Below are 23,318 nucleotides of genomic sequence, written 5' to 3' on the forward strand. Positions count from 1 at the left end.
CAAGCAAACTAATCAACTGTTCCTCCTACTGCCTAGAACTGGCGAAAGAAAAAGATTATTATCAATTCTACTTTTAAATGCTTGGGAGCCATGCAAATGCTTGCTGGCGAGAGCCAGATGGGTCCCTTGACAGCGAGATCCTTTTATAGGCTCATTCCTCATTTCTGTGGCTAATGCTTTCCTCCTAATGGGGAGATTTCCCCCACCGATTCGATTTCTGGTCGCACGGCCGTTCTCGGAGGCAGCAGGGACACAGGTCACGGCTGGCGTGTCATCCTGGTGGCCACCACGGCTGTCGGTGTGACACCGAGACTTGAGCCCACCTCCGCACCCTTGCTGCTGCTGGGGATGAGACCTCGCTCGGGGCTGAGGCTCTCCACTCGTGCCCGGCGGCTTGGCAGAGGAGAAAGGGGGCTGGGATGGGTTGTCCCATGGGGCAGGCTTGGGAAAAGTCTGCGGGGCCTCTCTGACCTCAACCTCTTGGCCAAGTACGGCAGGCTTGTGGTTGGATGAAATCTTCCTCTGTAGCTTAACAAACCTAGAAGAAGCCTCATCTCTGACACATTTTAGGTGTAGCTACATCCTTTATGGCTTTTCATGGTTTGGTTTGGTTTGGTTTATTTTTTTTTTTTTTTTTTTTTCCCAGACATTTCCTTTCATCTGTGTTTATGTCCAGGATAAATATGTCAGCATCCCTCCTGCAAAGCTCAGCCTGGTCCCTCAGGATGGATTGGCAGAGCCACCTCTTGCAGATCCTCTTAACTGAACAACATGTTGCAGGTTTCTCAGGCAACTTTAAAACCCGAACTCCCAAAGAATCTTTGAACTCTTGATACAAAGTGGTTGGGATGATGTTGCAAGAGGGTGAGAAAGGGTGAGCCAGGCAACAAGTTGCCTCCTGGGATCTTAGGTCATCAAAGCCCTCTTACTTTCTTCTTTTCTTCTGTACATGATTATTTCCACTTGGCTACTTCTTTAGACTTCAGATTTGACAGACGGAGGTTCCCACAGCCAGAGAGAGCTCAGGACCAGCCGTTGTAACTCAGTCTTTGCCCGGGCCCGGGAAAATGCTTCACACCAGGAGAAATCCAGTGTCCCTGGGAGTCGGCGGCCCCGGCCGCCTTTGCTCGCCCGCTCAGCAGCACCATCTGCACCCCGGGCTGAGCGTGGGCCTGCTCGGCGTGCATCGGCGTGCTGCAGGGCCCAGGGATGGCGATGCTGCAGACCTCTCTGCTCGCCTACTACACCTGAAATGCTTTTGGTGGTGGAGGGAGTAAAAACTTCTAGATAATGGACCGTTATTAAGCCGCAAGGAGTCTTGTTTGAAGGAGAGAAGATTTGGGGCTGTTGCCGTTCAGAGGGAGGGACGGCAGGCTTGTGTGTGCCTGTCTGCTACCGATGGATTAGAGTAGATGCCTTAGTAGGTGCACTGGAGCTGCAGTGTGAGCTCTCCTGGCCTTGGCAACTGGCCTTAGGCAGAAACGCCACCGCAGAAGCAGAGACTATGGGAATCAGGTCAACCTGATTAGCAGCAAAAGCCTGTCCAGGGATATAAACAGCCATATGGGATGGGCGGGCTGAGCCCCCTGGCTACGCAGAGCTGCCTGCATATCAGCAGTGCAGAGTGGATGTCAACCAGAACATATTTATAGTCAGAAAGTGGCAGATCCTGAGCTGCGGAGCTCGGGAGCGGCAAGGCAAGGAGGGAGCAATGACGGCAGTGAAATGGCTGCAGGGGGCAGGGAAAGTGCCAGCCGGGTGTAGGGGGTCTTTCACAGGAGTGGCAGTGGGTGGTCCCCTGCAACCAGGGGTGTTGGGATGAGTTCTGCAGCTTTTTTGGTTAGAAGGATCAGAGCAATGCCCTGACCAAGGTTTGACGTGGATTACTGAGGATTACATGAAATTTGAAAATGCTTTGGGCAGTGGGAAATAATGGGATCTGGGGCGTTTTGACCAGGACTCCGTGCAGATTAGAGCTGAAATTAGGTGGAACCATGTCATGGGCTTTCATTGCTCAGTAAATTCTGGCCCCTGAGGTGCCAGAGGCCCACCGCAGAAAAAAGGGTCTCAGCTGAGTCTGTGGCAGACATTTTGTATTGCCTGGGGGATGTGGAAAGAAACCTCTTCCTTTGAGGGTTGCAAGCCTGCCAGTAATAAAACCTGAATGCAGCAGACAGTTGTTAGACAAATTGCTTTGAGATTTTACGGTGATGGGAGATTTTGCTCAAGGAACATAAATTAGGACTAATTTTCTCTGGTGAGGAATGGAGACAGTCTCAACAGATGCACAAGACCTGCCGCCTATTTGGAAAATGCATCCTTTGATTTTTTGGCTGCTAGGGATATGTAAAATACCTATAGTGGAGAATGCAATAGTAAATGCTGCAAGAGAGGAAAGAATATTATGGTCTAAGCAAAAACATAATAGCAACTGAGAGCTAGAGCTGCATGGTGAGCGACCTGTCTGAGGACAAAACAACATTGGCTGTTGACTTGCTGTATTGTAAATACAAAAATAGCTATGCCTTCCCAGACAGGAAATTTGGTAGAACCACCTCTATAAAAATGCTGCTAAATTATGGAGAATCTTATATTATTCTGCAGAGCAGGAAATACTACACAAAAAGCATGAGAAGACAAGTGCTGGCCAACCTCTTCCGTGGTGGTGCTGGAAAACCTGTAGGTCCCGTCCCCGACCGCTGCTCTGGGTGAGTCGCATGGCACGTCTTATCTAAACAAAAGTGTGTGTGCTTGGTCAGCAGGCTGCATTCGGGTTGCCTGTTCTGCTTGTTTTAAACAAAAGTCTGCACAACAACAAAGTTGTTTTCAGAAGCAGAGCGTTGTAAGTGTGGGCACAGTGAAATGCGCTTCTGTGTGTAAATATGCAGAGATTTGCTTCTTGTCCACCCAGGGAAAAAGTCAATACTGGCTATAGACAGGGAGCTGCTTCTGCTGCCTCTTTGGGGTGCCTGTTTGTGTCTGCCTTACTTTGCCAGTGATTATTTGTTTCTGTTGCCCACAAGAAGGAGACCTGGGATGGGGTTGTGCAGCGTATTTATTATTAGAAGACGTGTGACAGACCTTCTGTTTAGTTTGCTCCTGCCACATCTCTTCAGCCGCCTTTCTGTGCAACCAGGCAGTGTGTCTGCAACCAGGGTGGTTGCCATCCCCGGCGCCTTCGGTGTGAGCCCTGGCTGTGGTGCCACGGCTCCGTCCCTCAGCCAGGGGAGAAGGGCTCTACCCTGTGCCCCCCACTGCCACGTTCGCTGGCCCTTTCTTGTCTGTCCCTCTTCCACCTCAGGGCAGACTTGGGCGCACAGCAGACCACCGGTGTTGCAGTTACCTTAATAAAACAGTTTGAATCCTAGAATATTACTTTGATTTTAGTTTAAAAGTATGATTTTGATTTAACAAGAAGCTACAGTAGCTCTGAGAATATAAAGTACACTAGGGCCTTTAGGATTAAGCAACTAGTATGCTGTGTGCCTTGAACACTATAACAATCGTTTTGGACTCTGAATTAACACAATAGGTGCTGGTTATGGATCTTGACTTGAAACAATAGGTACCAGAAGAAACTGGTTTGGTTGGGAAGATCGGCCAAAGGAGAAATGAGCATTAGCCAAAGATGAAATGAGCATGAGCAAGGATGGAGTTCAACCAGCAGACACAGTGAGGAAGACTATCGATGAGCACCAGAGCACCCCCGTCCAACATAGCCACGCATGCGTTAGGGACATTTGCATATGATAATGACTCCCAGGAAATAACGTGAATATGCTAATCATTGCCCTCCCCCCATTCTATTTAACTCAAGCAGTAACGATGCCCAATGATTTCTACAGAATAGGAATAGAGGTAAGGTGAGGTAACTGAAAGCCAACCATTATTAAGGTCAACTTAAACTTTATGAATTTTGTTGATCTTATGGAACTATGATTCTGCTGAAAAAACGTATAAATATGTTGTGCTCTGTACCTGCTGGTGAACACGTCCTTGGTGGAGCTCTCCCCCGTGTTCCCCAGCGCTGGCATAAAGAAGTGCCTGCTTATCTGCTTTGGGTAGATAAGTTCTTTCGCGCTTGCGACCGCTAACACCAGTGTTCAAGCCACGGATCCGTGGCTGTGGCCGTTGGCACTGGTGTGCCTGGTCTTGCCCTGCCCGCGTTGTGTAGGGATGCAGGAAGCTTTGTGGGCCTGGGCCTTTTCCTCCTCCGACAACACAGCACCTACTGTCACGGTCCACTGCCGGAAACTGTCACAAGGTAAGTCATAAGCAGTCAGGGATGTTGACACTGTTGACATAGCATTGAAAAGAAAAGCATCCTACCCCAGCATCTGCACGCTCTCTGGTAGCTCTTGGGGACTATTTGGTGTATAAGTCATCTGTTCCGTGATAGAGTACCAGTGGGGCAGATCCCAGTTCTGGTTCCTCCTTTTTTTTTTTTTATCTTGTCAGTAAAAATTCAATGAACTGGCTCAAATTCAGGGGTTTTTTTCATTGTTGCTCTTTTTTTTTTTTTTTTTCATTAAGCATTTTACAGGGAATTGGTAATACTCACAGGCTATATGCCTAAACAGAGACCATACAATTATCTGCAAATTCTTGGCATAAGACCATGCTTGTAAATAAATCACAGATGAGGAACCGAGTCTCCTTAAAAAAGCACCCTTGGGTGTTGCGATGATAATTACTGCGATCATAAAGGAAGCTGTTACAGACAGATGAAGCAGTCTAGAAAGGCTGGTAAAGAGGTTAATCAAGATGGTTCACCCTGGTTAAATCATATAAAGTGCAAAGTGGTATAATTAAATACAAAGTCTCTGCAAGCATCAGCACTATGCTGTATGAAGTTTTGATTTCTCTAGAACTACGTGGTAGAAGTTTTGGTAATGTCATGTATGAAAACCTATAGTGAAACTTATAGCAGAAACCATTAAATTCCAGACTTCAAAGGCAGATGTGTAGTAGATTGGGAGAAAATAAAATAGCTAGCCCAACCTGGTTTTAAATAAGTTTATTCGGGGTCTGTATCTGTCTGGCTTCACAGGCATCTGATATAATCAAAACAGCGAATATGGCTTCCTAGGCTCACCCACCTGGCTAGCTGTGGGCAAACTTTCATATGTATCGTGCCTCAGATGTGGGACTTTTTTTTTTTTAATTATTTACTTTTCCAGAATAAGTTGAATTAAATTAATTCAATTTTCATTCACCATTCCGTGATGAAATAGACTAAGTCACGCTGAAATAAACTGAACTTTCGAAGACTGTTGTTATGGTCCATTTGGATCTCTCAGATTTATAGCACAACATACTCTGTAAATTAAACTTTATTTTATGAGCTCATTAAGAGAGAAACAAGCAGAACAAACAAGATCTCAATCCCTTTTGCACAGGCTAGTCCACAGAATGAATTCACTAATTCGTCCCGCAAGTCATGAGGTTTCTGACTTGCAAGTTCTCTAATTCATAACTTGCAACTCACAGATTATAACTTGTAACTCGTACCTCGTGCACCTATGAGCAAAACAGTCACCTAGCTGAGGCAGAGAGGGCTCATTCTTCCTCCTCCATCGTGGTGCGGGCATCCCCTCTATCGCACTGGGAAGCCCAAACGCCTCAGCAATCTGACTGCTATTGGATCAGCTGCAGAAGCATTTTGGTGAAGCTGATGTTTTCATGCCTTCCAGCTGGGAGGTTTGGTGTGTGCTATTTCCATGAGTTAGCAGATTCCGAGAAAACTGCCAAACAATCACCGTGCAAAGATGAGGGCTGTGGCAATCTGCAGGTGACAATGGCTGCACAACGGTGCTTTACCCCCTCCTGTCCTGCCTATACGGTGCTCTTCCTTGGACCTAGTGGCACGGCTCCCAATATACATCAGGCCTTAGCACGAGCTGTGTGAGCCAAAAATCTGAGCAGGAGTTGAGTGAACGGTCACAACTGTTGATCTTAAACTTTGCCAGGAATCACGAGGTTGCTGAGTCTTAAACTCTGAGAAGACCATCAGTTGATGTTCAGACAGTTGGGTTTCAGCTGTTTGGGGGAGCAAAGAGGATAATGCCCTCTCCTGCAGCCAGACCAAAATTCTGTCTGCGAAAATGATAGCCACCGTTTTGCAATACCTGATGAGACCAAAGTCCTTCTTGAAGTCACTGTTACTATAGCCACATCCAGCATCGGAAAAGCCAGCTTTGAGTTTTCACTTCGAGCCTGAATAACACGAGCGTTTATTATACTCCTGTACAAAGTAGTTGATGGCCGTGGCTATATACTGCTATAAAGCTGTTTCAGTATTATTTTATCACATCGCGGCTAAATTGCTGCTAGATTTGTGTAGGCTCGTTATGTGATCAGCTGTAACCTCATGTTTACTTTTTGTCGACCATTTCATATGATTGGACTTTCTCCTGAACGCACTACCACAGGCCCCTGACCGCTTAGTTTTGAAGATGTTGCATCCTAACGACCCCAAGGAAGGACACCACAAACTGCTACGGGAAGATCACAGAGTCTAACCGTAAGCTTAACACTGCCAAATCCACCACGAAACCGTGTCCCTAAAAGACATGATGGTGAACCCCACGGGACTGTTTGCACAAGGCTGTATCTCCGAGCGTCTTCACTTGCTGGCGGTGAGGGCTTAAGAAGCATTTTTTCCTTCAGCTCTTTTGCCACCCTTTTTTCTGCCACTGTTTTCTGCACTCTGTGATGGCGCAGTTATTTGTGTGAACCAGGTCGGGGAGTTGATTGGGCTGGAAAGTAACTATTTAAGGAGTGCTGAACCTGATATGTAGCTATTGTTTCAGACTGTTAGACTAATTTTACAGCTGTGCTGCGTAATGGCTTTGGCTGTGATTATCATTCTCACTGGAGTCCCTTTGCACTGCTGAAGTGATGCAGAGAAAACAAACTAGTCCTTTATTATTTACTTTACTGTTATTTTCTGTTTGCTTATAATGGCGTGGAACTGTTTTACAATAAAGGATTAGCTTTTAGATATAGAAAGTAACTTAATTCTGTGTGATTGTTGACTATGACAAAGCATGACGTTTGTAGATAGCACTGAAGCAGGTTATTTTGCCTGGCAACAACCAAAATGCTGCTGTGGCTGAATGCAGACTGTTCAGCAGTAAATTCATGAAGCCCAAAGTAAAAGCTTACCTGTAAGGAAAGCAGAGTAAAGCATACAAGAAAATACAACTACAGTATGTGCTACTTATTCTCATGTAAGCAGAGCTTCCAGCCCTGATGGCATAAGACTGTAACCCTGGCTCATATTCCCAGTGCAGCATGGAAACAAAATATTTTTAATTTCTCTTCAGCGCCTACCTCTGTCACAAAGATCCTATATGGTTTCATTCTTGTTTAGAGTGCTTTGAAAATTAAAATACTGATTACGCTGATGTCAGAACTTTCTTACATATAAGAAAGTTGTAATTCTCACTGTGCGTCTGATATTTATTCATATTTTCTAGTGATAGATAGATACAGTTGCCTGCAAAATATTGTAGCGCTCCACCATAAATGATGAATGGGTGACTACCACAAGCTCATAAAACATTTAAAGATGTGCACTCTAGTTACATGCTACAGGAGTTTGCAAAGCCATTAATAGGCAAGGGAGGAGTAACTTGCTTGTAAAGACTGTGGTAGTCAAGATCCCCTCCCCAGTCTCTGAAATTTAGTGGGTGCTTCAGTAGACTGGTGACCTAAAACTGGTGCAATAGGCAGTCACCTGGCAGTGGAGAGGGATGTTGCTTTTCTGCAGACAGTAGAGGTGACCGGCACAGCTCGTCAGCGGTTAGAGAGGACCTAACGAAAGGCCAGGGGGTCGTGGTGGATGGGTGAGATCCTCTTCTGCAATCCGGGTCGTTCTCCCAGTGCAACTCACGTTGGCTTGTGGGAAGACAGGAGCCCTGCACGAGAGCCAGGGCCATATGCCCGTGCCCACCCAAAGCCCTTTGCCATGTGCTGGTTCTCCCTCATCATCTGACCTGGGGCTCAAAATCAAATCTGATTTCCACCAGGAAATCACACTCGGGAGCGTGTGCTGCTTCTTAGCCAGCACCGTGGATTCTCACGTTGGGGCCAAGGCCGTGCGGAGCCTTCACTCGCCTGGTGGGAGAGGAGCCACGGAGCGGTGTCCGGCCTCCAGAATCGGTCTGCAAAGCTCAACTGACAGAGTCACCCCCAACAAGAGGCAGCATAAGAAGGAAAGGTCATTTTATTTTGTACAAAGCGGGGGTAACATCCGGGCACGGGCATTCTCTCATAGGTTTTACTCACTCGTTCTTTCGTACCCAAAAGCTTGCACGTGGTCTGTCCAGGATTATTTGCGGTGACAGAGGATGAGGGAAGCTCGTTATTTAGTTTTCATGGTGTCTTCTGGGATGTTCTTATTATTGGTAACCACATGGTTGGGTTTTGAATGTGTCTTTTACACCTTTTAAAAGTTGACAGTGACTGTGAATCGTTTGTCTCTCCTGCTGTCCCACCTCTGTGAGTCATTGGGCAAAATTGCTGATTAACTCATTGTCCTTTTGTCTCTCTTTCTGGGTGTAGGCTGTTGTATTTAGGTTGCCCTTTGTTTTTCCGTTCTGGGTGTTTAGGAAAGCTGCAGATAGTTGTGCTTGGGGACTTGATGACCTACTAACTTAGGTTCCATCAACACATGCTCTTCTTTCGTCCTTTCTTCTTCCACTTCTTCCTGTTCTTCCACACCCAGACATTTCCCACTTGTGCTCCATCCATACCAAGGCTGACATTTCTACTACAGCTCTTTGCAGAATCACGTGTACCACTTTTGCTAGACTGGGATCTAACGGGTCTGGGAAGGCTGAGGGATGTGCTTGATGCCATTTCTTACTGGAAAAATTTTCCGATGGCTATGGCAGTAACTCAGACTTGTTTCAGCTGCGTAGGGAGCAATGCAAATCTCAACTTCTAAAATTAAAGGTAGCTCATGTGAATGTGCAGGACCATGATAAGAGAAGCTCAGTACACCTGTATCTTTTAGGGTGATATCCCTGGGATTTGTACTGAGGAGCGACTTTAGAAATGTACGCTTCTGTAAGATCCAGGGCAGCTTTACAACTCCTGGGAGCTAGTGTTGACAGGCAATGGGGTGGCCACGGGTGTTAAGGAGGGTGCCATGTACGAGGTCAAACTCTACCCACAGCACAGTGTCTTTCTAGAAGTATGGGAGGATCAGCTGGGCTGCCTGTAGCTGTCCCAGGCCGGGAGCGATGTCCCAGTGCGGCAGCTCACTTTGTCAGGAGATCAGTGATGGGCTGTGAAGCCAGGAAAGCGATGGTAAACACGCTCTTCTCCAGGGATGTGTTTTGGCTGGCACAGAGGAGGGGCTCTGTCCCTGTCAGCAAGGAGGCAGAGCCCAAGGGGATGCCATGGCTATGGCTATGGGAGGAGCAGGAATTACCAGGTCGGCTGCGCGGGGTGGCCGTATGCTCCGTGCAGTCAAGACCGCAGCATGACAGGCTACAAGTGTTGGACCTTTATATAACGGCTGTAGTGCTGTCATTGCACGGGGCAGGGTAGGAAGTTAGGCACCTTCTGGTGGCAGCTGCCAGCTCTGGCCCATGGCATTGCTCCCCTCTTGGTGTGGAGCAGCCACCCAACCCCTCGTCGTACACCCCCAGCACTAACATGTGGGGAGCTGCGGGAGCAGCGGCGCCCACGGGGCTGCTGGTTTGTTTGGAAGGATCCCTTCCCTGGCTCTGGTTACGCAGTGGTCTCCTCCCCTTCAAGCAGTAGGTTCGGACAGGCAGTTGTTTGCTTTCTCCCTCTGCTGCCCAAGGGAACGTCTGATCAGAGCTCAGGCTGCGGATGACCCGGTGGGATAGACTTGCCCCAAAACAATCAAGCGCAGGAAGAGGGGAGGGGGCCCCAGCTTCGTACCAGGATGAAAAAAGAAAATGGTGATTGGTTGTTTCTTCAAGAACAGACATAGGGATGGAAGTTTCCCCCCCCCCCTCAAATCAGTCCTTTGTCATCTCACACTATTCCCAACTATAAAAATAAGAAAAATGACCTGTCCTTACAGGGAGGTTGGAGACATTAATTAATGTTTGTGAAGCACTGAGTACTATAGCAATAAATTACGTGGGAGATCCTATGAGGGTATTACAAATTGTGTATTCAGGGCAGAGTTTGAATAGGATATAGTAAATAAGACATGAGGCCATGCACGTAACAAAGAGGATAAAACAAGCTAATGAATAGTTGCTCATTAAATGTATACCCTCCGTGTGCACAGAAAGGCCAAAGGTCCTGTTTTAAAAGGTGTATGTTATCCTGTAATTAAAGATTCCACGGTGCATATAAGAACTACAAGTTTAATTTGTCTGGGAAACTTCAAATCAGGCAGTTCCTGTCCTCTGAGTACCCAACTTTGCAACCCTAACACTCTTATAATCTAGGCTTTTTACGTAATTCAAGAGAAATCATTTAAATACTGTGTTTCCTCTGCTTGTGTCACCACAGCTGGCAGCAAGATTCTTCTCTCACGCCGCCTTTGCCATATGGAACAGACTACATGGCTTCCTGGGTTGCCTTAAATCTTATCACCAAATCTCATCTTCTGGGCCTATAATTCCTGTCCACCCTTCTCATGAAAGAACCCTGTCCCATTTCTTGACCAAACTTGGCTCCGTTAGCCTTATGTCACTGTCAGGTCTTGCCTTTCCTTTTCTTCTGTGTTTTTATACTATATAGACATGAATCCATAAGATGTCAATACATCTGCCTGCATTTATTAATATAAAATCAGACCATTAGTGATTGAGTATTCTGAAGTTTTCCATGTCAGATTAATTAGTTCAGAGAAGTGTTTAGTTCAGTCTAAATTAGGTTTTAATGAAATAGCAGCAAACTGACTTACTATATATGGAAACTCAGACTGACTGTTCTCTTTCTAAAGAAATCTCAATTCTAGTACCCTGCCGAAAATAGTAAAGATAAATAAAATGCAGAGAACTGGATCACGTTCAGTTATCATCAAGAAATAAAAAGCAAATTAATGTTTCAGTTTTGTATTGCAAATGTATTATAAATACAGTCAAGAGGAAATAAATATCCAACAGTAAAATGGTTACAGAGAAAATGCAGTGCTGATACCGGAATAGCATTAATTTCAGTGCCTTTGCAGTTGTTTAACATGTACCAGCTGAATTTGGCCCAACACTTTCTGTCTGTGAAACAAAAAATGTAAGGATTTGAAATAAACAGTGGCACAATGATGTCTCTGATCTCTACTTTAAATAGGCACTTTTTAATATGTGGTAGAAATAACAAGTAGTGCAGGGGAAGTTTTGACATGGGCATCAGCAGGAAGTGGAGACGCCACTTGGTGTCATTTGCCTTGTGCTTCTACTTCTATTGCTTTTATTTTAATTGTTCTAGAGGTTTATTGCTTTACAACCTTTCTCCACCCTTATTTTATGAGATAATATTTGGTTTTGTTTTCCAGAAAATTTAAAGACTCAATCTGTTGGTTCTTCTCATTGGTCTGAATTTTTAAAATTGCCACCAACATGATTCTTCTTTGCTTTGAATAAGGCTGGTACAGTGATGCGATTATTTCCACCTTCCTGAGCCTCCGTGGCTTTGCGGAGATCACAGATCAAATGCTCGCACCCTGCATTTTTTCCTGAGACCAGAGAACCACTGATTCTCCAGCCAATGCAAACTCTCTGAAGTGTGTTGCAGATGAGATTCTCAACATGAAAAAGGACAATCAGGCTTATACCATGTGAATTCAAAACTCAGTTGTACGGTATTTACTGTGTTCTGCAAAATCTCTTTAGAAGAAAATAACATTAAGACAGCATACAGATGAAAATGAAAGAAACCAACCCTTCCCTGCTGAAAAGCTAATTTGCATTGCTCTAAAAATTACAGAATGGAGTAAAATTATTTTATTGCCTCCTTTCATCATTACGCCACAGTACTAATTACACTCCTGGTGTTCTAAATTCTATAATGCTATTTCCTGCCACTGAGCTCCTATTTCTTTATTAACTTAATTCTTTAAATACATGCTTTATGCCTCCAGTAAGGACCTGGTAACAGTCTATCATTTTACAGTGACACCAGTGGGTAAGCCTCCATCCAGTGCGAAGATAGAAATGGCAGCACAATGACTCTGTAGAATTGAAACCGTAGAAAAATGATTAATATTTTCCAGGATGAGCAGCATATGCTGCCACAGAGTGAATAAGAAATCATCGCATTTTAATATGGAAAACTGTTGAAGTCTAGGGCATAAATAATACAAGTTATGCAAGCGTATCTCTGCATGCATATAAGACACTGGTGGGTTTCAGTGTATGGAAGGCACGATACATCCTGAAGGATACTTGCTTTCCCGGAATCACTGCTTTGCACAGACTTCAGTAAGAGTGACCTTTCGTTTCAGACACTATTTGCAGCTTCCTGAAGGAAGAGCTAAGGAATTTCAACCGAGAAACGAGCACATCTCTGATAAAGAGGGACTCACTGCCACAGTTCCGACAAGCTCAAGGCTTAACTTGGAACAAAGGGTCATTGCTGTCCGGTCTGGTAAGTGATAGCAAACTGTACGTAAGCATAGGCAAGCTTAACAGTAACCAGTTTCAATGTGCTTCCCAATCACTGCTAGAAAGAGAAGCATGAAATATAACTGCGTTCTTGTTAAGAGTCTAAAGTTACCGACACAGAGAATACACAGATGAGGGATTAACCACCCAAGGGAAGCAGTCTCTCATGGGAATCAAGCTTACACTAGTAAAGGGAGTGATTTATGGTAATTTAGTCCGATGGCCAACTGCAATATGACTGCAGAAACACCGTGATTTAGTCCTTAACATTCTGCCTGTGCCTTCTAGGGGGCTTTTGGCAGCTGGGGATTTCTGCACAGAAGCTGTCCCTGAGACACCCCCGGGCCCAGAGCTGTGAGAGGTGGGGGCGAAGGGTTTGGCCCTGCGCTGGCTCTAATGCTTCTGGGGATGCGCTGGAAGGAAGACCCTCACCAGGGAGAAACGGTGAGTTTCTGCAGCCCCTTTCCTCTGTTTGAGCAAAGGGAGGCAAGCCTGGGCCTGGGGCTGGAGGTTAACAAATGCTGAGCCCCTTGGAAATTCCAGCATTAAGACTAAGGCTCTGCTATTAAGGAATACGTTTATGCCTAAATGAGGTCTCCAAACAGAGGATGCCTGTCACCAGTACATCTGCCTGGCAAAATTTAGTGGTGTGGTTTCCAGCCCTACTTCCAGCAATTGTCACAGGCTTATCTGGAGGCACTGTCAGACATGACTTTGCAAAATTTGTTTCCAGTCATAGTTTTCTCTCCATTAACTGGTTACAGGTGCAATTCCTGATCAAGCCGGTGGAAATCATACCCAAGTGTTTGGCAACAGAAACTTAGCCCGTTCACTTGAAGCCAGTGTGACATTTTGCCAAGGTCTTTTAATTAACTATGATCAGGAAGTTGTTGTTTATGTTTTTAATGAGTTGATGGCAGACAGTTTTATTTTTAAGAAAAAACCTTTTTTCCTCTTTTTTTTTTTTTTTTCCCCTTCAGAGAAGTACAACATCTCTGGCATTGACTGAAGCAATGCATAAGTGAGGCAGATAGTGGCAAGATTTTGTTTGAAGAGCTTTGTCACTGTCCAGCCTGTTCTAACCGCTACCCTATTTAAGCATTCCTGTGTGAAGACCACTAAATTAGACAAATTATTGCAGTGATTTTGTCACACAAGCAAATGCTTTTGGCTAATTTAGATAATCTGAATAATATATATTTTTTTCTGCATTTAAAGATATTTTGTATCTTACTTTCTGCCCTGTTGGTAATTATTTTAAAAGGGGATTTGTAATTGAAAAGGAGATCTGTCACCGAACCAGTAATTTTTCTGGCACACTGCACTGCAAGTAATGCAATTGCTTAAATAAAAACGGTGCAGCTTTAACGTCATAATCTAATCATTCATTTCATTGCCTTTCATTCTAATAATGTAAGACATAATGAACTCTTGGTAGATATAGTAATACCCCATAAGTATTTCTATAGGATTTATGTTGTAATTTAATATTATTTCAAAGAAAGCAGGACAAAACATAATTCTTGCCATTTCGCTCAGTTACTCATTTTGTGATTTTTATGTTCTCCCACTATCACTGAAAAGAAACGAGCAAATTAACCATTTTAACAAGCATTTGCTAGTTGTGCATATGTACCATTCATTTAGATGACTTGTGAAATCAATCAAATAATGGGGCCTCGTCTCCTTTCCCTGAATAATGACTTCAAGGAAGATCCACCTCCCTCTCAGGGCAAGAATGGATAGCTGGGAATGCTCAGGGGAATAAAAGGGTTTAAAGCACAGCACATAAAAGGCTGAGTAGAGGAGCCTTTGAAAATAAAGGCAGGCTTCAACAAAAGATGAGAAAGAAAAGGGTACAGAGGGAGCGGAGACTTGGCGTAGATGTGGGCAGCGCACAGAGAGGAGGTTGCTGAGCCGCTGCATAATACCCCAGTGGAAGGACGAACGCGCTGTAGATGTGGGGTTGTAGGCAGAAGAAAAATGCATTTTGATGATGTGCAGAGGCTGGCTGTGGCTAATGGGGGAACGGAGAGACCTGAAAAGGAAGCCAGTCTGGAAAATGACACCAATTATCTCCAAAGGAAGTGTTTATATTTCCACTGGTATCTGATGAGCTATTCTTCACAATCAAAAAATGCTGGCGGTGAGGAGAGCCGAGGGCCATGTTAATATTGTTAAAATGACAGAAATTATAACAACTCTTTTTCCACATCTCAGATTTAGATTTAACGGAAAATAAAAAGGCACCTGATTTCTCGTCAATCTGGAGTGACACAAAAATCATACTATTGCCTCACAGTTGCACATCTTCTGTCTGGGCTGTTTGCATTTGCGGCAGAGCAACACTGGAAGGTTCTCTTAGAGCAGGACTGGAGCAGACTGTAGCATTTCCCCTGAGCGTTTGCATCCACTTCTCCAGACATGCAAACACAGAAGTGATCAAAGAAGATGGTAGGTAAGCTGCTGCCTGAGATATTCTTAAGTTAGCATCCTCAGAGTTCAAAAGATTTACAAAACAAACATTTTTTTTTTAGCCATTTTCTCAGTTTTTGTTATCAGTAAGCTGCTGATAGGTTAAACAGGTAATTAAAAAGGAAGACAGCAGGACTTCAGTGAAGTAACAGATCTGAGCTGTTGTAGCTGAGAGAACATGATGTAACATGGTTAACATTTTTTATTGTGTCAGAGCTAGCAACTTTAAGGAGATGTGCTAAAAGATCATCACTACCTGACAAATTTCCAGTAATGTATATTCAGCCACCTCCAATTATTCAAGTAGCAGTTGAGTCATGAGACTTATTTATGGATATTTGGTATTACTCTCCATCCGAGATTACCTATGGCAGTAGATCAGTCGAGCGTCTGACCCAGTATTTTAATTGGCAGCATTTTAAGGTCTGTTTTTTCTAGGAGAATTTGCAATGCACTGAGAAGACCTCATTTCAACAGTTAGATATCCTTGGTCTGGAAGAGTATAAAAATGCCACTATCCTTCCATGATACATTGCCAAGGCTCGAATATTGCAATGTTTTCTGAATATACGATATGAATCTTAATATCCATTTAGTAAATGGGACTGTGTTCACTGCGGCACGCGGATAGGGTAGGATAACCGGTGGCAGGTGCGAGACTTTTGGATGATTAAGGGCTTCATCAGGGCCCTCTTCGGTGAGTTAGTGCCATGTTTTCAACATCCTCCCATGAGATTTCAGAACCCATAGCCATGCCCAGGGGAGTGCCTGCCGTACTTCAGAGTCTCACAGCCTCTGACCATTACTCCTTGGTCACTAATCCCTTTGAGGCAGGCAGGTCCACCATAGGCAGAGAGGTCATGGAGATTTCATACTTTAAACCTTCTTTATTCCAGTAGTGCTGTGGATGACATCGGAGAAGCTCTCTAAGTCTTTCGTCTCCACGACCTTCTAAATTGAGAGGGGGGGGGGGGTTGACAAGATTTATATTCTCCTTCTGTTCCCAGCCTACTGCAGCTACAGCTACATACACTGTAAGGCTTTGCTCCCCTAAAGGAGATTTATGGATTTCCCAGCAGATTTTGGTGCAGGGAGTCATGGTGTGGCATTTTCAAAAACTCCAGCCTTGGGCTTGGTGGGGGTATGTCTACCTCCATTCCAAGAAGGTGTTCACGGTGTTTATGTTTTTTTGGGGAAATACCATATACCCTAAGTTGTTTGATCATAAGGCCATACCCTGACAGTAAGAGTGCACCTGCAAGGTTCCACCATGCCTTTTCTACATGTAGGCTGGAAGCAGGCTGAGCTTCTGGTCATCTTGCTACCAGATGATGAGCTTTGCTCAGTACGCAGATTCAGCTCCAGCACTCCCAACGATCTCCAGTTATGAGTGTTTTCTGAGTCCTGCACGAACTCCATGGGGATGCAGGTGAGCCCTTCCACCTAGGGTTGACCAATGGGGACTAGTTTCCTGGTGTCTGCATGTATGGCCTCTCCTCCTCTCTGGGGGCACTGGGGGACCAGGAAAGCAGGGGTGTCCTAGACACTTTCTGCATTGTACCTGAGGGCACATGGAGCACAGTGGAGAGGCTATTGAACAGCAGTGCCCTCTCGCAATGACTGTAATGAGAAGCCTACAAAAGGAAAGCTTTCTGAGATGTTGATGTATCCTCTTCCCTTCTTCTAGGGGAAGGGATGGAGAGGTTCTTCACCCCCTGGTGCAGCCCATAAAGCTGGCCTGCTTCGTCCGCTCACTCCTCAGGGACAAGACATCCACTACCCCTCTAGTTTACTCTCATTGTTAGCAGTCGCAATCGCGAAAGAACTTACCTACCCAAAGCAGATAAGCAGGCACTTCTTTATGCCAGCGCTGGGGAACACGGGGGAGAGCTCCACCAAGGACGTGTTCACCGACAGGTACAGGGCACAACATATTTATACGTTTTTTCAGCAGAGTCATAGTTCCATAAGATCAACAAAATTCATAAAGTTTAAGTTGACCTTAATAATGATTGGCTTTCAGTTACCTCACCTTACCTCTATTCCTATTCTGCAGAAATCATTGGGCATCGTTACTGCTTGAGTTAAATAGAATGGGGGGAGGGCAATGATTAGCATATTCATGTTATTTCCTGGGAGTCATTATCATATGCAAATGTCCCTAACGCATGCGTGGCTATGTTGGACGGGGGTGCTCTGGTGCTCGTCGATAGTCTTCCTCACTGTGTCTGCTGGTTGAACTCCATCCTTGCTCATGCTCATTTCATCTTTGGCTAATGCTCATTTCTCCTTTGGCCGATCTTCCCAACCAAACCAGTTTCTTCTGGTACCTGTTGTTTCAAGTCAAGATCCATAACCAGCACCTATTGTGTTAATTCAGAGTCCAAAACGATTGTTATAGTGTTCAAGGCACACAGCATACTAGTTGCTTAATCCTAAGGGCCCTAGTGTACTTTATATTCTCAGAGCTGCTGTAGCTTCTTGTTAAATCAAAATCATACTTTTAAACTAAAATCAAAGTAATATTCTAGGATTCAAACTGTTTTATTAAGGCATTTGCAACATTATTATGGGGTGTCTGACCTTCTCTGCCCTTTCGGTCCCTCCTCTGGTGGCACAGGCCTCCGTGGCTCTCAGGAAGTCACCGTCACTGTCACAGGCGTCTTGCACTGGGGAGATCCAGGCAGCAGCCGCAGCCCAGCGGGAAGGGTGATGGGGTGGGAGAGGGTTTGCCTGCTAACAGATCTGCAAGAAGCAGCGGGGAGAAAAAGCGGCAGGGGTGGGGAAGCTCAATAAAGGCTGTGAAGGCAGAACTACGCTTGATAAGGAGACAGGGGCCTGGGCTTATTTGATTAGGTCCTGGAGGAAGCAAGGCGACCTTCCCTCCCCCCGTTTCCCCAGTGTGGGGCAAGAGCTTCTCCCCTGCTCCTCGGTCCCCCCTTGTGAGGGGGCATCAGTGCCCGTGGGCCCCGCTCCTGCCACGTCCCCATCCGGGGGACACTGGGCGAGGCTTGACGGCAAGGCCTGGGATGGGTATGAGAAGGAGAGGTGCAGGAACAGAAACAGCCTGGCAGGAGCAGCCAAATGGCAAAGCAGGTCATTGCAAGCCCACCGCCGGCTCTGCTCAGCGGGGAGGAGGGGCCGGGGGGGGGTCTCGCTGTCTGGCCTCGGGTAACTGTGTTATCGTGACACATCCCCTTGTGCAGCTCACCCAGGCCCCGGCAATGCACCGGGCAGTTGTGCAGGCTGGGGCTGGGGCCCGAGGTTTCCGATGCATGCAGTTCCTCTGCAGGAGGCTTTTCCGACAGCGTATGGCTCCAGTGCATTTCAAAACACAAGAGTCCCCGCGTGCAGCCTGGCCAAATCCACCCCCTCTCCACAGCGCTGGGGCCGGTGCTGTAACCCCGCCAGAAATCTTACAGCTCCCCATTCCTCTACTTCAGAGACGTTGTGGAAAAGGTGTACAGGTCTGCTGGGGTCAGAACCGGGGCTGACGGCAAGGGAGGTGGCTGGCGGAGCCGCGGACGAACGACACGCCGAGACGGGTTCAATGTGGAAGACAGAGCATCAATCAACGTGTGTGTTTATTGGTCCAGGGTACATATATTTATACAGACAACGATAATTATTATGCCTACTAGTCACTAGCTGATTGGCTTAAGCTCTAAAGGTCGTATTCACACGGTCCACCTACTTGCAGTTAGCTTACAGCACAAGCTTCTCATAACACTAAGTTTCTCATGCTACTATTTCTAATTCCTGTTGACTTGTTTTCGATACACGACAGTACCGTAACACAATGTTTCTCAGACCACCGTTATCATAACACTGGGTTTCTCAGGCCACTATTCCTAATTCCCCTTAACCTGTTTTCAACACACCACGGTACACAGGGCTGAAGCGTCCTTGACATTCCTCCTGTATCAGCAGCTGCGAGCAGCTGCAGGCAAACCCTAGTGAGGCTCAGCATCAGCAGCTAGAGCAGGCTCTGATCATACAACTGCTCGGTGGGCTCAGGACCCTTGTCTCTGAGCCATTCTCCAACAATTCCCCCTTTTTCTTTTTGTATGAGCAGAGCCTGCCCTAACGTTCGTTCAAAGATTGTCTTAATACATGATAAGGCACAATTTAGGCATGCAGGCTTACAATCTACTGGCTAAAGGCACGGGACCCTTGTCTCTGAGCCATTCTCCAACAGTGGCTGGCATCTGCTCTGTAGGGGAGGAGGCTGAGGAATTGTCCCTGGATGTGCTGTCCCAGGAGTCTGTTGTGGGACTTGGGGCCAGGGCGTCAAGGGTGATGTCCAAAGGCTCACACTCCTCCAGACCCTCCTACCCGGGGACGACGAGATTCATGGTGCGGAAAGCCAAGACAGACGCTGGCTCATTTGTGTGCTCCCTCCCAAAGACTTTCTGAAGCTCCCTGTCCTGGGCATAGGACTGACTGCTGATTACAGTTACGGGCCTGCAAGAAGACTAGCTTAATCTTTGACTTTTTAAGGCAGCCTTGTTCACTGCTAGTTTTGTAGGTGACAGCTGGTGGGAGTTTCTCAACTTTCTGAGATTGCCACTGGGTTATCTTCCCCCTTGAGAAACTCTTCTCCCTCTCATGGCACAGGCTCATGGGAAACGTCGTATCTTCAGAGCTGCAGGCTGCAGTTATCTGAATTTTTTGGCAGGTGAAAGAGGGAGATTCCAGTGTGGTAGAGGAGAGTAGAAGTGTGGAGAGGAGATAATACAAAAGAGGAAGATAATGAAAGATGAGTTCAGCAAGGGAGTTCAACAGTAGAAGGCAGGAAAAAGTGAGAAGAGAAAGGCTTCAGATCTGAAGTCTGGATGAATGAGGATAAAGCAGCAGATAGGCAGACATAGCTAAAGCAGTTGAGGACTGGCAGTTGACAGCAAATAGGAAGATATTTGCAGTACTTGACCCTGCAACCTCCTTCAGGCTTTGAGGCCACTCTTCAGGGTCCGAGAGCCTTCTGGGAATGCAGGTACCTTAACTACATGATGGAGGTCCTTGCAGTGGGAAGTCGACACAAGGATTTAGGACCCATTACTCCGCTGAGTGCTGGAGTGCTGTGGAGCAGAGCTCCTGATTTGGTTTCATCCAACGGGAATCTACTTTGTGCACACTAGCACCACATTGAGAAACCAACTTCAAAGCTACCCTAAGGCAGACAGAATGACTGTGACTTAAATGTATCTGAATAGCTTCGTGACCATGATCAAGAATTTTTATCAGAATCTGTATTATTATTATTGTTATTATTGTTATTATTGTTATTATTGTTATTATTGTTATTATTGTTATTATTATTATTATTATTATTATTATTATTATTATTATTATTATTATTATTATTATTTCCTTGAGGGTTCTATTTAAAGGTATATTTTAAAAAAGAAATAATATGATTACTGCTTATTGTTTCTAGCTTTCTGCAAAACAGAAGAAACTAAAAAGAACGTTTTCTGAACAGGACAGCTTTGCGATAACACAAAGAACTCCACCCATACTCTGCTTTTGTGCTATGTTGTAAATATTTCAAACCCAGATAAGTTTGTATAGTAGCTGACAGATATATTGATTTTGCAAGTATAAATCTTTGAACAATGTCACTTGCATTTTTTTTAAAGACCAAATAAATTGAAAGATCTGCAGCCTTGAGGAAGGGAGGAAAGAGTAACCCTCTGTGAAACTTGAGTTATGTATTTGCACCACAATGGTGAATTATTTTCATGTCTATTGCCTAAAGGCTGACTTCTGTTGATTTCCTAAACCCTAAAGAACAGAGTCTGAGCCTTCAAGTTTGCAGATGTCTGAAGCTCTGCAGAACTGACATTGATAAGCTTTACCAGCTTGAAAATAAGCCCTTTCGTAGCTTTCCTATCAGTAATTTTCTTTCACGTTCTGGTTTTTCTAAGTGTGGTTGAGTATCTGACGCCAGGGTCACACAGGCAGCTATGGCTAACACCAGACTTCTCCGCCCTTGCTCTGCACCTGTGTCTTGTGCACCGGCGGTGGTCTGGGCAGTGTGACTGGTTTAGACGAGGGCCAGGGGTGTCTCTCATGTCTCTCTAGCTGCCAGGCAGGCCTGAATCCCAGCATTCCTGAACACGCACAGTTGAGCTGGTTTCCGTCCGGCCCCTATCCATGTAGCTGTGCATTTTGTTAATGAAACTCCATCATCATGAAGGCTTCAGACATCTTCTACAGTCGAAGATCTCCTTTTACTTACCAGGCATCTTATTGATAGTCATGAGGTAGAAATAAGCAGGGCAGGCTTGATTCAGTTCAAAGTATTCAGGAAACCCTGGAATGTAGACATCTCATCCTCTGTTGATGATAATCAGGAAGTCAGTCTTTAAATTCAGAATTTGGATTGTCTGTCGATGATCACACCTATTTGCTAGCTCATTCGTAGAAACTAGAGAGGAGAAAGATGCAGTGACATCTTTTGTTCCCTAAGTGCAGAACCAGTCTCTCTACTTGAACCTTAACCTAGCCTAGTTTATCAAAAATTATAAGCCTGGCTTACCAAAATGTTCATAAAAAATAAAGCCAGTCTGGAGGGTTTGCTGTTCTTTGATGCAATATTTCACTACAATTTTATGGGTGAATCTGTAGCTGGTCACACTTTTTTTTTTTTTTTTTCCTGGTGAAAATACGTTATAAAGTTGTATCTGGCAAAAGTGGTTTTCCTATAGCTCCTTCCTTTTGTGGTATGATGGTTCTCTGCACCTTTTTCTGAGAACCCAGAGCTGAACAAGACTAACTGGTAAACACAACTGCAGCAGAGATCTGGACTGCAGAGCAATGCCCTCACAATAAGAAATTGATAGGAGCAGAAGTTTTGTTGGGAAGCTCTCTGTTACAGCAAGATAAGATGTGTTTTGAGGAACCTCTGAACCTTAGCTATGTTTATCCCACAAGCTGTCACCAGTGTGGCCGTGCTGTGAAGAAGTGCAATCCCGGATGGGTAGAGGTGTGCTGGTAGAAACCTTTAGCGTAATTCCACTGCGTCAGCAAAACTTCAAGAAGGAGGTATGTAGACATTCATAGGTCTGTGTCACTCCACCACTTTACTGAACTAAAGTTTTGGTCCTCCAGCTTCCCTCAGCAGCCCTTTAAGCAGAAACATGGGTGACGAGAACAATTCTTGTAGCTAAGAAAGGGCTAGAGATGGAGGGCTGTTGAAGGGCAGTGAGTAAGGTGGTAAACGGCAGAAAGAAGCTCCTTATTGGTGCAGTTTGATGCCTCTCTTCCTCCGTGAGTCAGTGCTTTTCTCCATTCATGCTTCTGCGATCCTCTCTCCCACTAGGCTCAAATTCTGCATCTCAGCAGCCAAGAGGTATGGGTAACACATCCTGACTGCAGACAAGGGATATGCGTAAGTTCAAGAATATCAGCCCGCAGGAGGGACGGAGAAGCCAAAGATGGAGATGATGGCCGAAGTCTGCCAGGAGTCAGAGAAGCGCAGCAGCGTGCCAGATCCTCACCGGATCTGAGCTCATCAGCCTGGTGAGGGTCCAGTAAGGGGGCCGAGTGGGTCTGCAGGGCTGGTTTTGTGGGACGGTGTCACTAGTAGAGTGGTTTTACTACAGAACTCATCTCAAAACCAGACCGGTTTTCTAAGCTAATGCAGGGCAAGGCCTTGAAGACAAATAACAATGTATTTATATAGTGCATTTCTTTTTACCAGCAAACATGAGAAAAAGTACATTGATTCCAGATTACGATGTCAGAGATACATGAAGAACATCTGTCACTATGACAGGATCATAAATCATTGTGCTGAAATCCTGGCATGCTTTTTTTTTCACTGGCAGAGTAGTTCTTTAAAATGGGATATAATTAAGTTGCTGAGAGCCACATATTACCTATTTTAAACCTGTTAGTTTTCTCATGTGAAAAATGTCAGAGAAAATATACCAGTTTTGTTTTGTTTTTAAATGAAGCTAGCTAAAAAAAATGACCACTGTATGTCACAGCAATTCAGGGTGCAGCTAGGAATTGTCCCATGTTGAAGAAATTATAAGGAAAATAAACCTGTGAGTAAATGAAGCAGTGCTGCACCGGCAAACCGTCCTGATGTGGAAGGCAGATAACTAGTAAGAGACCAGTATAGCTGCATCAGGAATTCTCCAGTGACCTGAATATCAAAAAGGAAATCCTACAGAGAGTGAAAGCAAGGGCATGTAAGTGAGATGAGTAATAAAGCAGTAGCATAAACATCTAGGG

At 45.2% G+C, this 23,318-nt stretch overlaps 1 protein-coding gene across 2 annotated transcripts in view; it reads left to right on the plus strand.

Moving 5' to 3' along the window:
* The first annotated feature begins 2,106 nt into the window (after positions 1-2,106).
* LOC116962465 overlaps positions 2,107-23,318 on the plus strand; it is a 37,336-nt gene continuing 16,124 nt past the window's right edge. The window contains exons 1-3 of one of the 2 annotated variants that reach the window (XM_032996346.2): positions 2,107-2,708; positions 12,440-12,582; positions 12,888-13,043. In XM_032996346.2, coding sequence (XP_032852237.2) covers positions 2,449-2,708; positions 12,440-12,582; positions 12,888-13,043 — 559 coding nt within the window. In that variant the 5' untranslated portion in view covers positions 2,107-2,448. Of the gene's footprint in view, positions 2,709-12,439; positions 12,583-12,887; positions 13,044-20,462; positions 22,122-22,398; positions 22,599-23,318 lie in introns of those variants that run through there. The other variant, XR_006165559.1, reaches the window with a different exon arrangement.

Source organism: Tyto alba, unplaced genomic scaffold (assembly GCF_018691265.1).
Source record: "Tyto alba isolate M040663 unplaced genomic scaffold, T.alba_DEE_v4.0 Super-Scaffold_21, whole genome shotgun sequence".
NCBI lineage: Eukaryota > Metazoa > Chordata > Aves > Strigiformes > Tytonidae > Tyto > Tyto alba.